We start from the raw sequence: 15,465 nt of genomic DNA on the forward strand, positions 1-15,465 counted from the left end.
CAGATGGAGGTTACCATGTTGTGGAAGGCTGGCTTAGGGGTTCATACAATTTTCTTCCACTGGACTGGAGTTCATGTCATCAGAAGGGGCTCCTTACCTGGGTCTTGTTGTTGGGCATAATAAAAGCTTTGCCTCGCAGCAGCTGGATCTGTTCTGCCATCTTTTGAACCAGCGTACCAAAGATGTCCTCGCTCTCCAATGGGTCAGACTGGCAGAGGCCAAACTTTGCGCATACAGCATTGGGTTGCTGAAGGGCAGAAGGGGTAAGGCATGAGAAAAGAAAAATCCCCCTCCAGTTGCCCTACTCTGAAAGGCAAGGCAGAGGGATGCCCACCAAGTGGCCTGATTTTCCAGGCAAAGTCCCAGAATTACGAAAGCTTCTGATTTGATCTTGGAATGTCCCTATTTCTCCCGCTGGCTGCCACGAAGGAGCATCCTGATTCCTGTTGCCTCTCCATGGCTACTGCTGCCAGACTCACATGCAGGAAGAAAGGGGGAGATGAGCAGAGTGAAAATAAGTCTCCGAGGTGTTTTTTTTTTTAATGATTCCAGCATCCACATCTAATCTTTCCTCTTTCTAAAATATATTTACTGCATTTATTTTTTATTTTTGAATACATTTATTGGTGTGTGTGTTTCTTTTCATAAAACAAATTTTCTGATAGAAATTTGATTTGCAGGGGGGAGACACAAAAATGGGAGGGGGTCAGTTGTGTGTGGGGGGGGTGAAAAATGTTCCTATTTTAATCTGAGGAATGCTGGAGGGTATGAAGAGATGGTCCATGAAGCACAGGCCCTAGGGAAGTTTTCCTGCACACGCCCCATTGAAATGTACAAGAACTTCCCAGTGGATTGGACCAGATGAGTCTGTCAGCTGCTTGGCTGCCCTTTCAGGACATCCAAAACCAACTGCCTCGTGAGAGAGCAGCCTCTGCTTTCTGTCCTTTCTCTCCCTTGCCCTACAGCCACTGTAGTTTGTTATGGAGAAATTATTTGCCATTGATGTGTGTGGGGAAAGGGCCACTTACAATCTGTCCTTCCAAGGCGGTGATGAATAGAGAATAGTAGGTATCCACAAGCTCCTGGCATTTTGGGATTAAGGTCTGAAGTGAAAAAGCCGAGCATTCGTGTCTCAAGTAGTCCTGGATGGCCTTCTGTGTGGGAACAGAAATGTTAAGAGAGTAGAGGGGAGAACATAGGATAATTCCTGGGTGCCAAGATCCAAGTTTGGGGCAAGAGAACCCCAGCAGATACTTTAAACATGCAGCAAAGTAAAGTGTGGAAATATAGGCTGTAACACCTTTAAAATGTGCCCCTCCACATGAGTTCCAAAATGTCCCCTTAAAATGTTTCTTTTCCTTGTTTCCCCAGCATAGGAAAAAGACCACATGTTTCATAAGTTTAAAAAATGGTTTACTTACAAATTCTCCATAGGTGAGAGTCATGTGCTTCAGAAATAGTTATTATACAGGGAGTGAAACTTTGCCTAGTGGTGGAAGTTCCTATAGGAATTCAAGAGCGGCTCATGACCGTCACACGGGTGAGCGGAAGCAATCAAGTAGACTGAAGAACAAAGTTCCTCCCAAGGTGGGGGGAAGTGGGCATAGCTTACACTATGGTATTAACCTCTTCATACATTAAATAGACATGATGTTGGTTATATGCGGCTGGTTACCCCACACATAGGAAAAGCCTGCTGGATCAGGCCAATAGACCACCTAGTCCAGCATTCTGTTCTCTTCTTTTAAAGCCTTATTATTATTATTATTATTATTATTATTATTATTATTATTATTATTATTATTGTGGTCCACCGACCCATAACATGGATTCAGAATAAAATACAGATTCATACAGACAACCCCCAGGGAAGGGAGACCGAAGCATTATTTGTTTAGTCATGGGCATGTTTATATTTGATTTGTATGACTATTGAAAGAAACTTTGCCACGGCCACTGTGATATCATTGGACTTGTCGTCCAGAAGATATTTGGTATAGTAGGCTTCAGATTGACCTGGCCGATTTGCCAATACATAGTGGGTGTGTGCAGAACTTCATTTCACCCAACACTCAGCTTCATTGGATGTTTCTGAGTTCTAGTGTCTGGGAGCTATTTGGGCCCCTTTAACAGCACCACCCTACACGTTTACTCTTAAGTAAGAACCGCTGAATTTAGTGACACTTACTCCCAGGTAAATAAATGAGTATACTGTATAGGGTTTCAGCCTGAAACCCACATGTTTTAGACTGCAGATGCATAATGGGTTATTTTTATTTACAGGATTCTCCATGGTATAAACGGAAATCTGGGTTAAATGTCAACAAAAGGTACAGTCTAAATGCTGCTGCAGCAAAAAAAAGACAACCACCTTGTGGGCAGCAGCAGCAGCAGCAGCAGCAGCAGCACTAATTCCACACAATTCCAGCTACCTGGGTTACCTTAAAGGTTGACTCCTTAGCCATGCGAACAAGGATGGTAACAATCTCTTTGCAGTCTGCACAAGTGTCTTCCTGGAGGAGAAATTAAGGAAATGAGGGCAACCTGAAAATGGTGCTGTCACAAAACCCTGGGTCACGGGCAGAAAGTGGGCAGACAACCACTAGGCTTCTTGACACAGCAACCCAATATGCCAAAGACAGAGATAGTGCAGCTTTCCCCAACTAACCCCGCCCCAAAGTTTTAAGTTCCTGCACTGAAGTCAAGTCAGAGGAGAGAGAGAGAGAAGAGAACAGAAGAGAACAGCAGTTACTCACTTGGGTGGCACTGTTCCATCCAGCCTGCATGCAGTGTTCCCAAGCACCACACTGGATGGCCGTCACTAGGTTCTTGCACCAATAGGTAGGACCTTTGGCACATTCATCCTCAATGGAAATCTTGCCAGCCAGCACTAGAAAAGGGCAGAGAAGGACAGGCCTTTGTGAGCAGCATTTTAATGTGGGCAGAATAATTTTGTTACTTGGTTTGGTGGGAAGCGGTCTGGAGGTCAGTCTGGAATCTGCATGACACATGTGATCCTTTCCAAACCTGTGATCCTGTATATGTGAGGTTAGAATACACCTGTCACCTGCATATTAAAGAGTGAGCGCTATTGCCTTAGAGACAAATGAGGAGCCCTTTCCCCCACCTCACCTGACTGGATGGTACATCATCCTAGGATGGAGAATAATAGGCCATGGGAGGTCTGTGTAGGTGAGAATTGGGCTGATTTGGGAAACGGGAAAGACGGAGACATGTCTTGCTCTGTGCTGGACTTGGGGCTCCCCTGGAAACCTGATGGGGAAGCAAATCTGCTGAGGTGTTAATGCTGCAAACCCTTCCATCCTATGCTCAGGTATATAGGTAAACAGGTAAAGGTAAAAGACCCCTGAGCAGTTAAGTCCAGTTAAAGGTGACTATAGCTTCAGGCCAAAGGAGCCGGCATTTGTCCACAGACTATATACATGAAAATAAAACCACATATTATAAAGAAACCACAGTCTCTGTTGACCATGCCAAGGAATCTGAACCCTGGATAAGCACTGGAACTCCCAAAGTCTCCTTCTGCTCAAGGAATAGGGTACACACAACAATGTGCTCATCTTAAAGTCAGGTCTCTGTAGACCACAGGAGGCAGTGCAATGAAATCTCAGTTGACGCACTTGAAAAGCCAGGGAGGGAAACAATTTCAGTCTTTCCAATGTTTGCAGCTCAGGCTCTCCTAGACTCATTTTCCTCAGATGAGGAGGGGCATCAGGGCATGGTTGAGAAATTCTACCACTTAGGTTGTTTACTCAGGTTTGTCAAATATTTGGAGTGGAAGCAAAAGAGGCTGCCTGATTTGCAAGCCAGCTGTGGCCAGAGATTCTTTGGGACTCCTAGCGCAGGAGCAGGCAACAGTCCTCGACCTCACCAGGCTCCAGAGGGTGTGGACTCAACCCTACCAGTTGCCCTTACCTTGCCTTCTGTTGCACTCTTATTTCTTCCATTTTAATCCCTCCTTTCCTCCAAGGAGCTCAGGGTAGCAGTGCCTGCATCTCCCCCACTCAACAAGTTTGTGTGATAGGTTAGCCTGGGCGAGTGTGACCGGCTCATGGCTTAACTGGCTCTGTGAGGATTTGAATCTGTGTCTTTCTCCAGTCCTAGCCCAACACTCGAACCATTACAACATGCTGTCTTTCTGGTGCTTCCTATAAACAAGACACTAGGAGAGGGAGGTAATTCAGCGAGGAGTAAGCTAGATTCTTTATGGCTGGAGCTATTGGGTTTTGTCAGGAACCAGACTCAGCCCCCATCCAGTGAAGGCTACACCTGCCCTGTGGGTGACTTGCCTCTGTTGTCTGGTATCAGGCATAGAGGAAGCTACCTTATCCTGATTCAGAACATCAGCTCATCTAGCTCAATTAATCTATACCAGGCACGTCCAACAGGTAGATTGTGATCTACCAGTAGATCACTGGATGTCTGTGGTAGATCACTGCTAGATCATTGGCACCCCTAAAAAAAGCTCACCCAAAATTTTCCTCCTCCCTAAAAAAGCTGAACTATGACCTGAAGTCCTAAACAAAAATGGGCCTCCCTCCCTCCTAAAAGAAGCTCAACAAGTTTGACCTAACCCCCCCCAAAAATACAGGGCTTCCCTTCCTTAAAAAAACTCAACTGCTTTGACCATAGCTGCCAAGTTATCCCTTTTTTTAAGGGATTTTCCCTTATGCTGAATAGGCTTCCTCGCGAGAAAAGGGAAAACTTGGCAGCTATGGCTTTGACCTGAACCCCCAAAAGGGGGTAGATCACTCCCAGTTTTTAACTCTGTGAGTAGATCAGAGTCTCTTGGGAGTTGGCCACCCCTGATCTATACTGACCAGTAATACAAATAAAATTTGTTTGCCCTCCTTAATTAAAGTTTATTATCATCTACTCTTGCAGTCTGCTTATTTTGGGTCCTTTTTTTAAAAACTGGTTTTTTTACCTATATTTTCATAAATTTATTATACCGGTATATACTATTTTATTGCAAATTTTTGCATATTTTATACTATTGTAAGTAATTCACTTAGAATTTTTAAAAAATTGTTGTTGTTGTTGTTTAATCGTTAAGTCGTGTCCGACTCTTCGTGACCCCATGGACCTTTTAAAATAAATTGACATTAATAAATGATAAAAAATTAAAGAACACTATGCAAACCAATGGAGGTAGTGCGCACCTAGCATGACCAGTAGCCATTGATATCCCCCATGAATTTGTCTAATTCTCCTTTAAAGCCACTAAGTCAGTGGTGATCACTGGCTCCTGTGTGAGTGAGTACCAGTGAGGTACCTGAACAAGTTACTTATCTTATCTGTCCCGAATCTTCCAACATTCTATTTGAAGTTCTAATGGCCATGGGGAAAAGGATGGCCCACCCTCCTCCTGCCCCTTCCCCAGTGCTTACCAGCAGGACCTCCACACAGCAGAGTGACGAGAAGCAGGTGCCACATGGTTGTGCTATGTAAAGACCCCTGGATATGTTTCTCTTTTATAGTTCTGCTGTAGAAGGAGGGGCTTGTGTGGCACCAGTGGAGAACATCTGCAGAGATCCTGCCCAGCTGAAAGCATCATGTTACTGACACATCTAGAGTTACACTCACGCTCAAGCTTGACTTCCTGTTGGGCATGTAGCCCCTCAATTCTGAGGTGTGGTGAGGAACTAGAGTTACGGGTACTTCTAACTCTGCTACAATGGAGGCCCTGATCGGTGACATAACATGAAGATACAGCCCTGAATTAGTTGGCACATAGAATCATAGAATCATAGAGTTGGAAGAGACCACAAGGGCCATCCAGTCCAACCTCCTGCCAAGCAGGAAACACCATCAAAGCATTCTTGATAGATGGCTGTCAAGCCTCTGCTTAAAGACCTCCAAAGAAGGAGACTCCACCACACTCCTTGGCAGCAAATTCCACTGCCACATATTATTCAGTTCCACATATTATTCAGTTCCGAATTACAGTCCATTCCTGCAACCATTCCAGTCCTAGGAACCCTTCAACTCTTCTATTCTGATGCTTCCACACCAGCTGGTTAGTCTGGAATGGGCATAGTGTCTTATTTGTTTTTCACAGAACGTTTCTCTGTCTCTCCTTCCTCTCAGGACTTAAAAAAATGCTGGAAAATATTATTATTATTATTATTATTATTATTATTATTATTATTATTATTATTATTAACCACCCTATACCCGCAGGTATAGTCAGAAAATTGACTCTTACGTGCATTTTTATGTGGTAAATATGACCTTCAGTCTACATTGAAGATTATTCTTGATCCCAAGCCCTCTTGTCTCCCTCATATTCTTACTGTTTCCCCCCTGCAGGACTGATCTGTAGTCTTGTGTAAAATAAAAAAATTCCTTCAGTAGCACCTTAAAGACCAACTAAGTTTTTATTTTGGTATGAGCTTTCGTGTGCATGCACACTTCTTCAGATACAGTGAAATGGAAGTTTCATCTACAGCTTCTTCAGATACAGTGAAATGGAAGTTTCATCTACAGCTATCAGTCAGTCAATCACCCATTTCCACCACCCTTCTGAGTGATCCCCCCTCCCCATCCCCACCCCTCCCCACCCCTTCTCTACATAAGTGCCTGGAAACTTCCATAAGTGCCTGGAAACTTCGATCCAGACCAACACGGCTACCTACCTGTAGTCTTGTGGATATGCCAGACTTGGGCTCCCCCATCTCATGTGGGGAGCAGGTGTCACCAGTAAACTCCATAATTAATAATGGCTTAGCTTTCATAGAACACTTGGAATGTTAAATGTTCAACACTGAGTGGTTTAACAATCAACCCTGGGAACTCTGCAAATTGTAGTTCTTTGAGGGAAATAAGGGTCCCCCAGGATCCTTAAAAAGCTACAGTTCCAGGATTTTTTTTGGGGGGGGGAGTCACAGTTGCTTAAAATTGTATAGTGGTACTTCTAGTAGTGCAAATGAGGCCTAAGAAGACCACCTGCTGACTTCTGGTTCATCTGCTCATCATTTTTCTACACTGATTCTTAGATATAGGGTTCATCCAGGTATTTACAGTGCCATAGGATTTGCTACGCAATTTGGCTGCTTGTTGCTTTACCTCTTTGATGACTGGAACTACAGCACTCGAAAAGGAGGCTGGGCTATGTGAGGAATGTAGCAGCACATTCTAGAATCAAGGTTGGGCGAAGACTTTCTTGTTGTGTGGATGTATTTGATTCCCACCAGGAGTACAACTGCTCTTGGCTTTTCCTCTTTTAGCTGAGTGGGACTCTTGAGAGGAGGCTTATGCAACTAAGCAAATAGGACCTGAATAGAGCCATTCATCCCTTCCTGGACTGGATGACGAGACCATCATCAGCCTCTCCAGCAATGAGCATTATTCTGGGACTGGAGGCTGTTTGCTGAAGAGGGCAGGGACCCTCTTCCCAGATTGCCATGTTCCAAACCTCCTCTTAACTTAAAAAAAATGTGCATGTATGTGCAAATTGTGCAACACTGATGTCACACACCTATTCTATAAATGCCTCCCTTCTCCTCGTGATTTATTTCTTGAACTAATGGCAACTAAGGTAAATAAACCAAAATAAAAACGTAGGCCTTGCCCCACACAAGGAAAACAAGAGTACAGGAGAAGGGGTGTGTGTGTGTCAGGGACTGGACAGAGGAGCTCCCCAGCTTGAACCTTCCAGAGAAGAAGAAGACAGTATAGATTTACAAAAGTGGTTTGTGGGAGGTCACAGCTCAGAGGTAGATGAGGGACGAAGTTGGGATATAGTGGGAGAGGAGGAGGCAGAGCCAGAGCAGCTGGCTGACATGTTATCACTAGAAAGCATTCCAGACCCCCCCCCTCTCCCAGAACCTGGTGAGCATTGAAAGTAAGAGAGCAAAGGCTTGGAGACAAATGGCCCTAAGCGGCCACCGTAAGTGGGGTGGAGATTATTTGGACCAACACAATTACTCCAAGAGGCAACATTTCTATGCCTCTCTCTATGAATATTTAATAAAAGACCTTGGTAAGAACTTTCATTGCCTATCTATTCCTGGCAGCCTACCGGGGGGGGGGTCCCATGATGCCTGACAGGGGCAGATCAGTGTGAGTGTACAATAAAGTTTGCAGCTTTGAGATTCAGGGTGGATTAAAAAAGAAAATATTGGTTGACGTTCTCCTTGGTTAGGGATAGGTTTTGGGTTAGGTTTAAGATTAGGGTTGGGTAAGCATTAGGGTTAGAGTTAAAGTTGTTGTTAGGGTTGGGTAAGGATTGGGATTAGGATTAGGGTTAGCATTTTAGGATTAGGATTAGTTTTAGGGTTATTCTCAGGGTTAGTGTTATTCTCAGGGTTAGGGTTGCCTTAGGGTTAGGGGTTAGGTTAGGGTTAGGGTTGGATAAGGGTTAGGGTTGCCTGATCCCTGATGATGCCTGATCATCTTACCTGTCTCCTGAGAAATCTCTATGTGGGACAAGAAGCTACAGTTAGAACTGGATATGGAATAACTGATTGGTTCAAAATTGGGAAAGGGGTACGACAAGGCTGTATATTGTCTCCCTGCTTAAAGGTAAAGGGGACCCCTGACCATTAGGTCCAGTCGTGACCGACTCTGGGGTTGCGGGCTCATCTCGCATTATTGGCCGAGGGAGCCAGCGTATAGCTTCCAGGTCATGTGGCCAGCATGACAAAGCCGCTTCTGGCAAACCAGAGCAGCACATGGAAACGCCGTTTACCTTCCCGCTGTAGCGGTTCCTATTTATCTACTTGCATTTTGACGTGCTTTCGAACTGCTAGGTGGGCAGGAGCTGGGACCAAGCAACGGGAGCTCACCCCGTCACAGGGATTCGAACCGCCGACCTTCTGATTGGCAAGCCCTAGGCTCAGTGGTTTAACCACAGCGCCACCTGGGTCCCGTCTCCCTGCTTATTTAACTTATATATGCAGAATTCATCATGAGAAAGGCTGGACTGGATGAATCCCAAGCCAGAATTAAGATTGCCGGAAGAAATATCAACAACCTCAGATACGCTGATAACACAACCTTGATGGCAGAAAGTGAGGAGGAATTAAAGAACCTTTTAATGAGGGTGAAAGAGGAGAGTGCAAAATATGGTCTGAAGCTTAACATAAAAAAAACTAAGATCATGGCCACTGATCCCATCACCTCCTGGCAAATAGAAGGGGAAGAAATGGAGGCAGTGAGAGATTTTACTTTCTTAGGTTCCATGATCACTGCAGATGGTGACAGCAGTCACGAAATTAAAAGAAACCTGCTTCTTGGGAGAAGACATCACCTTGCCGACAAAGGTCCGTATAGTTAAAGCTATGGTTTTCCCAGTAGTGATGTATGGAAGTGGAAGAGGAAGGGGGCAGGAGATCAGTGGAGGCTCAGGAGTTGTGGGCGGGCGGTGTGCCATTGTCCAGGAGGGACGCAAGGTGCGTGGTTTCTCTGCCGGGCAAGGTGCAAAGCCCTTCTTTCGCACTCTTTGATCCACCCACCCACCTCTGCCTGCACAAAAACTATCTTCCCACCCCTCACGTTTTTCTAGGGACAGCTGGCAACCATAGGCACAATGCAGTCTACTGAAACATAGGGTTCGCTGCCTCCCCCAATCAGTCAAAACAAAGGGGGAAGGAGGCAGGAGATGGGGGAGGCTCGGGAATTGCGGGCAGCGCGCAGTTGCCCAAGAGGGGTGCAAGGTGCGAGGTTTCTCTACTGGGCAAGGTGCGGAGGGGTGAGATGACTTCGATGCCCTCGGCCAACTGGAGCTGCGGCAGAGTTGGCACGGAGCCAGGCAGCTGAACGTGAGAGAGTGCATGAACGAGAGCGTGTCCCCAATGGCTGGGAACTGCAGACGTCAAATTGATTTTTTTCTGTTCCACTCTCAAACATCCAGGGGAGCAAACTGCACTCTGCCCCTTGGGTGCACGCAGGCTCTGCGCTGCCTCCCCCCCCCCCAGCAATAGGGTGGCTGAGTGGGAGGGGGCAGGCAGTGCTTTTTGTGAAACTGGCATCTTGATTTTTCTTAAAACATTCTCATTTTTTTGTCCAAATGCCTTAGCCACTTAACCTGACAAAATGATTTTTTTTCCAGCATGGATACAAATGAAATAAAGAAAATGTGCTTGGGCCCGGGGTCTTTTGCCTCACCACCCCCACTATTGACTCCCTGTTGCTAATCAGCTTTTTTAAAAAAAGTGTCCGCGGATTCATTGAAAAAAATCTGGTAACCATACCTTAGAGTTAGGGATAAGGGGACCCCCCTTACCGTCAGGTCCAGTCATGACCGACTCTGGGGTTGCGGTGCTCATCTCATGTTATTGGCCGAGGGAGCCGGCGTACAGCTTCCAGGTCATGTGGCCAGCATGACAAAGCCACTTCTGGCGAACCAGAGCAGCACATGGAAACGCCATATACCTTCCCGTCGGAGCGGTACCTATTTATCTACTTGCACTTTGACATGCTTTCGAACTGCTAGGTTGGCAGGAGCTGGGACCGAGCAATGGGAGCTCACCCCGTCTCAGGGATTCGAACCACTGACCTTCTGATTGGCAAGCCCTAGGCTCTGTGGTTTAACCCACAATGCTTAGGTTTATGGCAAGGGTCTGGGTTTGGGTTCTGTTAGAGTTAGGGTTTGGTGTACGTTTAGGTTTTAGGTTTTAGGGGTGTACCTTGGTGGTGGGAAGTAAATAAAAAGGGGAGACCCCTATTGTTCGGGGTCTCCATCTTGCTTCACCTTGTTGCAGGTGGGGCCCTGTCGCGACAGTATTCTTTCTTTAATAAAGACCAAGCCTACTGGCTGCTGTTTTGCTCTTATATTCTTGGCTGGAGTCTTGTTTTGTCCAAGGCAGCCCTCAAATTTCCGTTAATAAGGGGTAGGGTTATTCTCAGGGTTGGACGTTCGTTCAGCTTCTGAAAAACATTAGAAAACCGGAACATTTAATTCTGGGTTTTCGGCATGCGGGAATGAAGGTTTGACTGTAACACTAACATCTCAGAACAAATGTATATGATCTGTAGAAAACACAACCTGAAAAAAGAGACAAGGCATGTACTTTTGTAAAATAAGAAATTATTTAATAAAAATTATTTTTTAAAAACAGTATTTAAGATCTGGGCAGCCAAGGACAGATATATTTACACATTGTGTGTTGTGTGTGTGTGTGTGTGTGTGTGTGTGTGTGTGTGTGTGACAAATTCCAGAGGCACCATCATGTTAGGCTGCAAAAGACTGTAATGGATTGCTTTGCAGCCATGAGAACCCGGAAGTACAGTGCACAGGCAAAGGAACGGCCGGTCTAGGATTGTGCACTTATTTCCGCCCTCTGTCCCTCTGAGCAGGTTTGAAAGAGGAAGAACTTGTAGGCTTCACCCGGAAGCGGAAGTGTTGCGGCAACCTGTTGCGTGTGTGGATCGTTTTGCACCGTTTGAGGAACGGGGGAAGACGCAGCAGAGGCCGGCCGGGGCAGAAGCGACTGCTCTTGCGTGGCGGTAGCGGGGCTGCGGAGCAGCCGCCATGGCAGACGTAACCGCTCGGAGCCTGCAGTACGAGTACAAGGCGGTGAGTGGCGGGCGCGGGGGATGTTAGCAAGGCTATAAATCAGGCTTCTTTCTAATCTTATTGTTAGTGGGCAATATTCACCGTTTGCTCTATTCAGACTACATCCTCTGAAACTTTACTGAAGTCCAGTGGGTCTGTTCTGAATATGGCTACATACAGGGCTTAGGTTTTTTCAACCGGAACTCACCGGAACTGAGTTCCGACCAGAGCAGCGTGTCGGAGACGACGTTGTAATGCGGCCGCAAGGATGCCGGCGGTTGGCATAGCTGCCAAGTTTTCCCTTTTCTCGCGAGGAAGCCTATTCAGCATAAGGGAAAATCCCTTAAAAAAGGGATAACTTGGCAGCTATGGCGGTTGGGTAATCCGCCAGAGAAGCGTTGTTTCCCCCCTACAAAAGGCTTTGGCTCCCCCTAGTATAGTACTTTTTAGGTGCTTTATTATTGTTTCAGAATAAATTATAAAAATGCTGTTGATTGTTAGTATTGTTAATTGTTTATAATATTACAGTACTAGGAAAAAGTTGCTGTTTTTTCCGCCAATAATGAAAAAGCTCTTTTCAACCCCTGACACCCTCGCATTGCAAGCAAGGCAGGCAGGAAGCAACCCAATCTGTTAGGCCAGCTGAGAGGTGGTGCCTATCAGCTTGCATGATGCTGCACTGATCTCTTGGAAGTTGAGCTAGAGGAATTTCTCCTCCCACACCCTCAGTGCTAGCAGTGGCAATTTAAATCTGAAATCTTAGGCGCAGTATACTGCACCAAGAGTTCAGAAACTGCTCGCACTAATGAAATTCCTTGTCACAATACATGCCTAGCTCCATCATCATCCGATGCTGCAGGATGATGATGGATTACAACACCCATCATTCCTGACCATTGGTCATGCTGGTTTGGGCTGATGGCAGTTGTAATCCCAACAAGTTCCAGAGAGCCATAGGTTCCCCCCCTCTGTAGTAAAATAACAGTTGCCCATTTTAATAACAACAGCAGGATTTACATAACATTTTTACTGTTCAAAGCAAATCATATACAAATCTCAGACCAGTTTTTACTATCCCCTTCCTATTGTGGAGAATAGGTGTCTTCCTGATGCTAGCTAGTGAGTTTGAGTCAGCTGAAATCTGACTCACAGATTTTGGGATTGTAACACAAGCTCTTAACCACTACAGCAGGTGCTGTTTTGCAAACTGCTGCTGACAATGATGTGATACCCTAGAGCTGAAGTCATCTATTACTTTTATTCTTGATAGAAGCCAATAATTGTGGGAGGGGTATGGCAAAGGAGGCTCTTCTAATAGCAGAATATTTGACAATGTTTCATTTCCTTCTTCTTAAACTTGAAATTTTTTCTCCCCCTCACGTTGTCTTCTTGATTTTTCCAGAACTCTAATCTTGTACTTCAAGCTGATCGCTCCCTGATTGACAGGACCCGGCGTGATGAACCTACGGGAGAGGTCCTGTCGTTGGTGGGGAAGCTGGAAGGAACTCGAATGGGTGACAAGGCCCAGAGGACCAAACCCCAGATGCAGGAGGAGAGACGAGCAAAGTGGGTGAAGACTATTTAATACGCTCTTTTGTCTGTTGTGTAATAGCTGGCTGAATTCTAGAGTTGGATCCAATAATTGAATGTCTGTGCTTATCATGTTCAGGCCTTTGTCACTAATCATCATCATCAAACCTTTTATTGGCATCAAATACAAACATCCATAACAAATCAATACAGAATTGCCACCTCCCCAGTGGCACAAAACATTTGCCAAAAGAAAAGAGGCAAAGCAGTCTATTGTCACATCTCTAGGTCTCCAGGGAGATCAGACGTCTGCAATGTGTTTCGACGACAAAAAACCAAATAAAGATATTTAGCCACTAACTTGGTGAGCTCCTGATCATTCCCCAGTAATAGAAAATGTATGACCTCCAACTCTGGTTTCCATTTGGGGATGCAGAGTTGATCTAGGAATTGCTGGCAGAGATCAGCATATAGTTTACATTTAAGAACCATATGTGTAAGACTTTCCACCAGGTGGTCTTCGCATGGGCAAATTCTTTCTCCTTCCACTATGCCTGAGAACCTTCCCTAAAGGAGGTTTGATGGATTTGAATTAAACCTGGCCAGCGAAAATGCCTTTCTTTCTTGAGAAGCAAAAATTCAAGATAATTGTGGTTACTTTCATGTGCCCAAGAAAGTTGAAAGTAAAGAGGGGAACATGTTTTATCTGCTGCTACTGTTAGTTCCTGGCGTTCAATATCCCACAACCTAATTTTTATTATAGCATTGGCAGATGGTAGAGACATCGATTGCAAAAGTTCCACTGACAGCCCAAGTTGCTGTACCTTTATGTTAAACTGTTGTAGCTCTGGGGAAAGAAAGGGGGTCTAACAAAACTTCGCTGAGGAGGGGATCTTTATCTGTTGTAAGGCAGATGTTTAACCAGCATAGAATAAATCTCACCAAGGCGACAATCTCTACCTTGTGTTGACCTCCCTCTAGACACAAGGCTGCATAGGGTACACAGTGTGGGACAGCAAAAATCTTAAAAAAGGAAAGAATATCATTCTACCAGCTGGGCAAACCCTAGCAGCCAGACTGGAATTCCATAGAGCAATTGAGCTATAATTTTGGTGTTGAAGACCTTAAGGGCAGAGGGGATATGCGAATTACCTCTTGTTATGAAGAAATGCATTTTCATATAGTTCTCCTTCAAAGTATAGCAAGCTGTGAATTTTAATCCTGTTGTCCATATTCTCCCACACTGCTAATTCCATAATATAACCAAAATGCTTCACGCAGTAGACCAGGGGTCCCAAACTAAGGCCCGGGGGCCAGATGTGGCCCAATCGCCTTCAAAATCCGGCCCGTGGACGGTCCGGGAATCAGCATGTTTTTACATGAGTAGAATGTGTTCTTTTATTTAAAATGCATCTCTGGGTTATTTGTGGGGTCTGCCTGCTGTTTTTACATGAGTAGAATGTGTGCTTTTATTTAAAATGCATCTCTGGGTTATTTGTGGGGCATAGGAATTAATTCATATTTTTTTTCAAAATATAGTCCGGCCCCCCACAAGGTCTGAGGGACAGTGGACCGGCCCCCTGCTGAAAGTTTGCTGACCCCTGCAGTAGACCATAACCAATTTGACCTGTTCTTTCGTTTGCCAATTTAATAGAAGTTTATATATTTTTGAAATTAACTTAGTTTTATTCTCTAACAGTTCCCTTTCAAACTGGGAGGTTTTAAACAACCCTTCTTTTTGTCGAACACTTCATTAAGTTGGTGATATTGCAGCCAATCAGTTACCAGTTACTAATTCTCTTATGTCTTCAAGCCTTGTCCCCTTAGTAAATAATATCTTAACAGAAAAATTTAAAAGAACTATCAGCATAGCATATTGGTTAGAATAAATTACCTCAATTGCTTTCAAGAATGTCTCTCCAAAGTTCATCTTTTCTAAAAGTTCTGTCATAAAAGTCCACGAAATGTTATCAAAGGCCTGTTCTGTGTCTATAAACATCTGCGCCGCTTGTTATCATTTCTTACTTCTAGGTATTCTATAATATCAGTTATGTTCCTTACATTATCCTTCAACTGCCTGCCCAGGAGAAATCTGGCCTGATCTTGATGTATTATGTCCTTTCATACAGATTTCTTCTGTTTTGCCAGTATAGATGCAAATAGCTTATAGTCAATTGTTCAATAGAGAGACCGGCCTGTAATTTTTAACTGACATTAAATCAGAGTCCTGTTTTGGATTAAGTATAGTACTGTATAAGCAGGTGGTGCTGTGGGTAAACCACAGAGCCTAGGGCTTGCTGATCAGAAGGTCGGCGGTTCGAATCCCCGCAACGGGGTGAGCTCCCATTGCTTGGTCCCAGTTCCTGCCAACCTAGCAGTTTGAAAGCACGTCAAAGTGCAAGTACCGTAGATAA

At 44.9% G+C, this 15,465-nt stretch overlaps 2 protein-coding genes across 4 annotated transcripts in view; one reads left to right on the forward strand and one right to left on the reverse strand.

Annotated features, from left to right (window-relative positions):
• Positions 1-5,531, reverse strand: part of SFTPB (surfactant protein B) — a 13,523-nt gene extending 7,992 nt beyond the window's left edge. Inside the window, exons 1-5 of one of the 3 annotated variants that reach the window (XM_035121077.2) lie at positions 5,412-5,531; positions 2,757-2,890; positions 2,433-2,513; positions 1,029-1,154; positions 98-247 (exon numbers count right to left, since the gene is read on the reverse strand). In XM_035121077.2, the coding sequence (XP_034976968.1) occupies positions 98-247; positions 1,029-1,154; positions 2,433-2,513; positions 2,757-2,890; positions 5,412-5,457 (537 nt within the window). In that variant the 5' untranslated portion in view covers positions 5,458-5,531. Of the gene's footprint in view, positions 1-97; positions 248-1,028; positions 1,155-2,432; positions 2,514-2,756; positions 2,891-3,132; positions 5,366-5,411 lie in introns of those variants that run through there. The other 2 variants (XM_035121079.2, XM_035121080.2) reach the window with 2 other exon arrangements.
• Positions 5,532-11,360: 5,829 nt separating this feature from the next.
• The window catches only part of SNRNP200 (small nuclear ribonucleoprotein U5 subunit 200), a 48,148-nt gene continuing 44,043 nt past the window's right edge, over positions 11,361-15,465 (forward strand). Inside the window, exons 1-2 of the mRNA XM_035121076.2 lie at positions 11,361-11,542; positions 12,924-13,087. Of these exons, the coding sequence (XP_034976967.1) occupies positions 11,498-11,542; positions 12,924-13,087 (209 nt within the window). The 5' untranslated portion in view covers positions 11,361-11,497. The remainder of the gene's footprint in view (positions 11,543-12,923; positions 13,088-15,465) is intronic.

The sequence above is a fragment of the Zootoca vivipara genome, chromosome 6, assembly GCF_963506605.1.
Source record: "Zootoca vivipara chromosome 6, rZooViv1.1, whole genome shotgun sequence".
NCBI classification, from domain to species: Eukaryota; Metazoa; Chordata; class Lepidosauria; order Squamata; family Lacertidae; genus Zootoca; species Zootoca vivipara.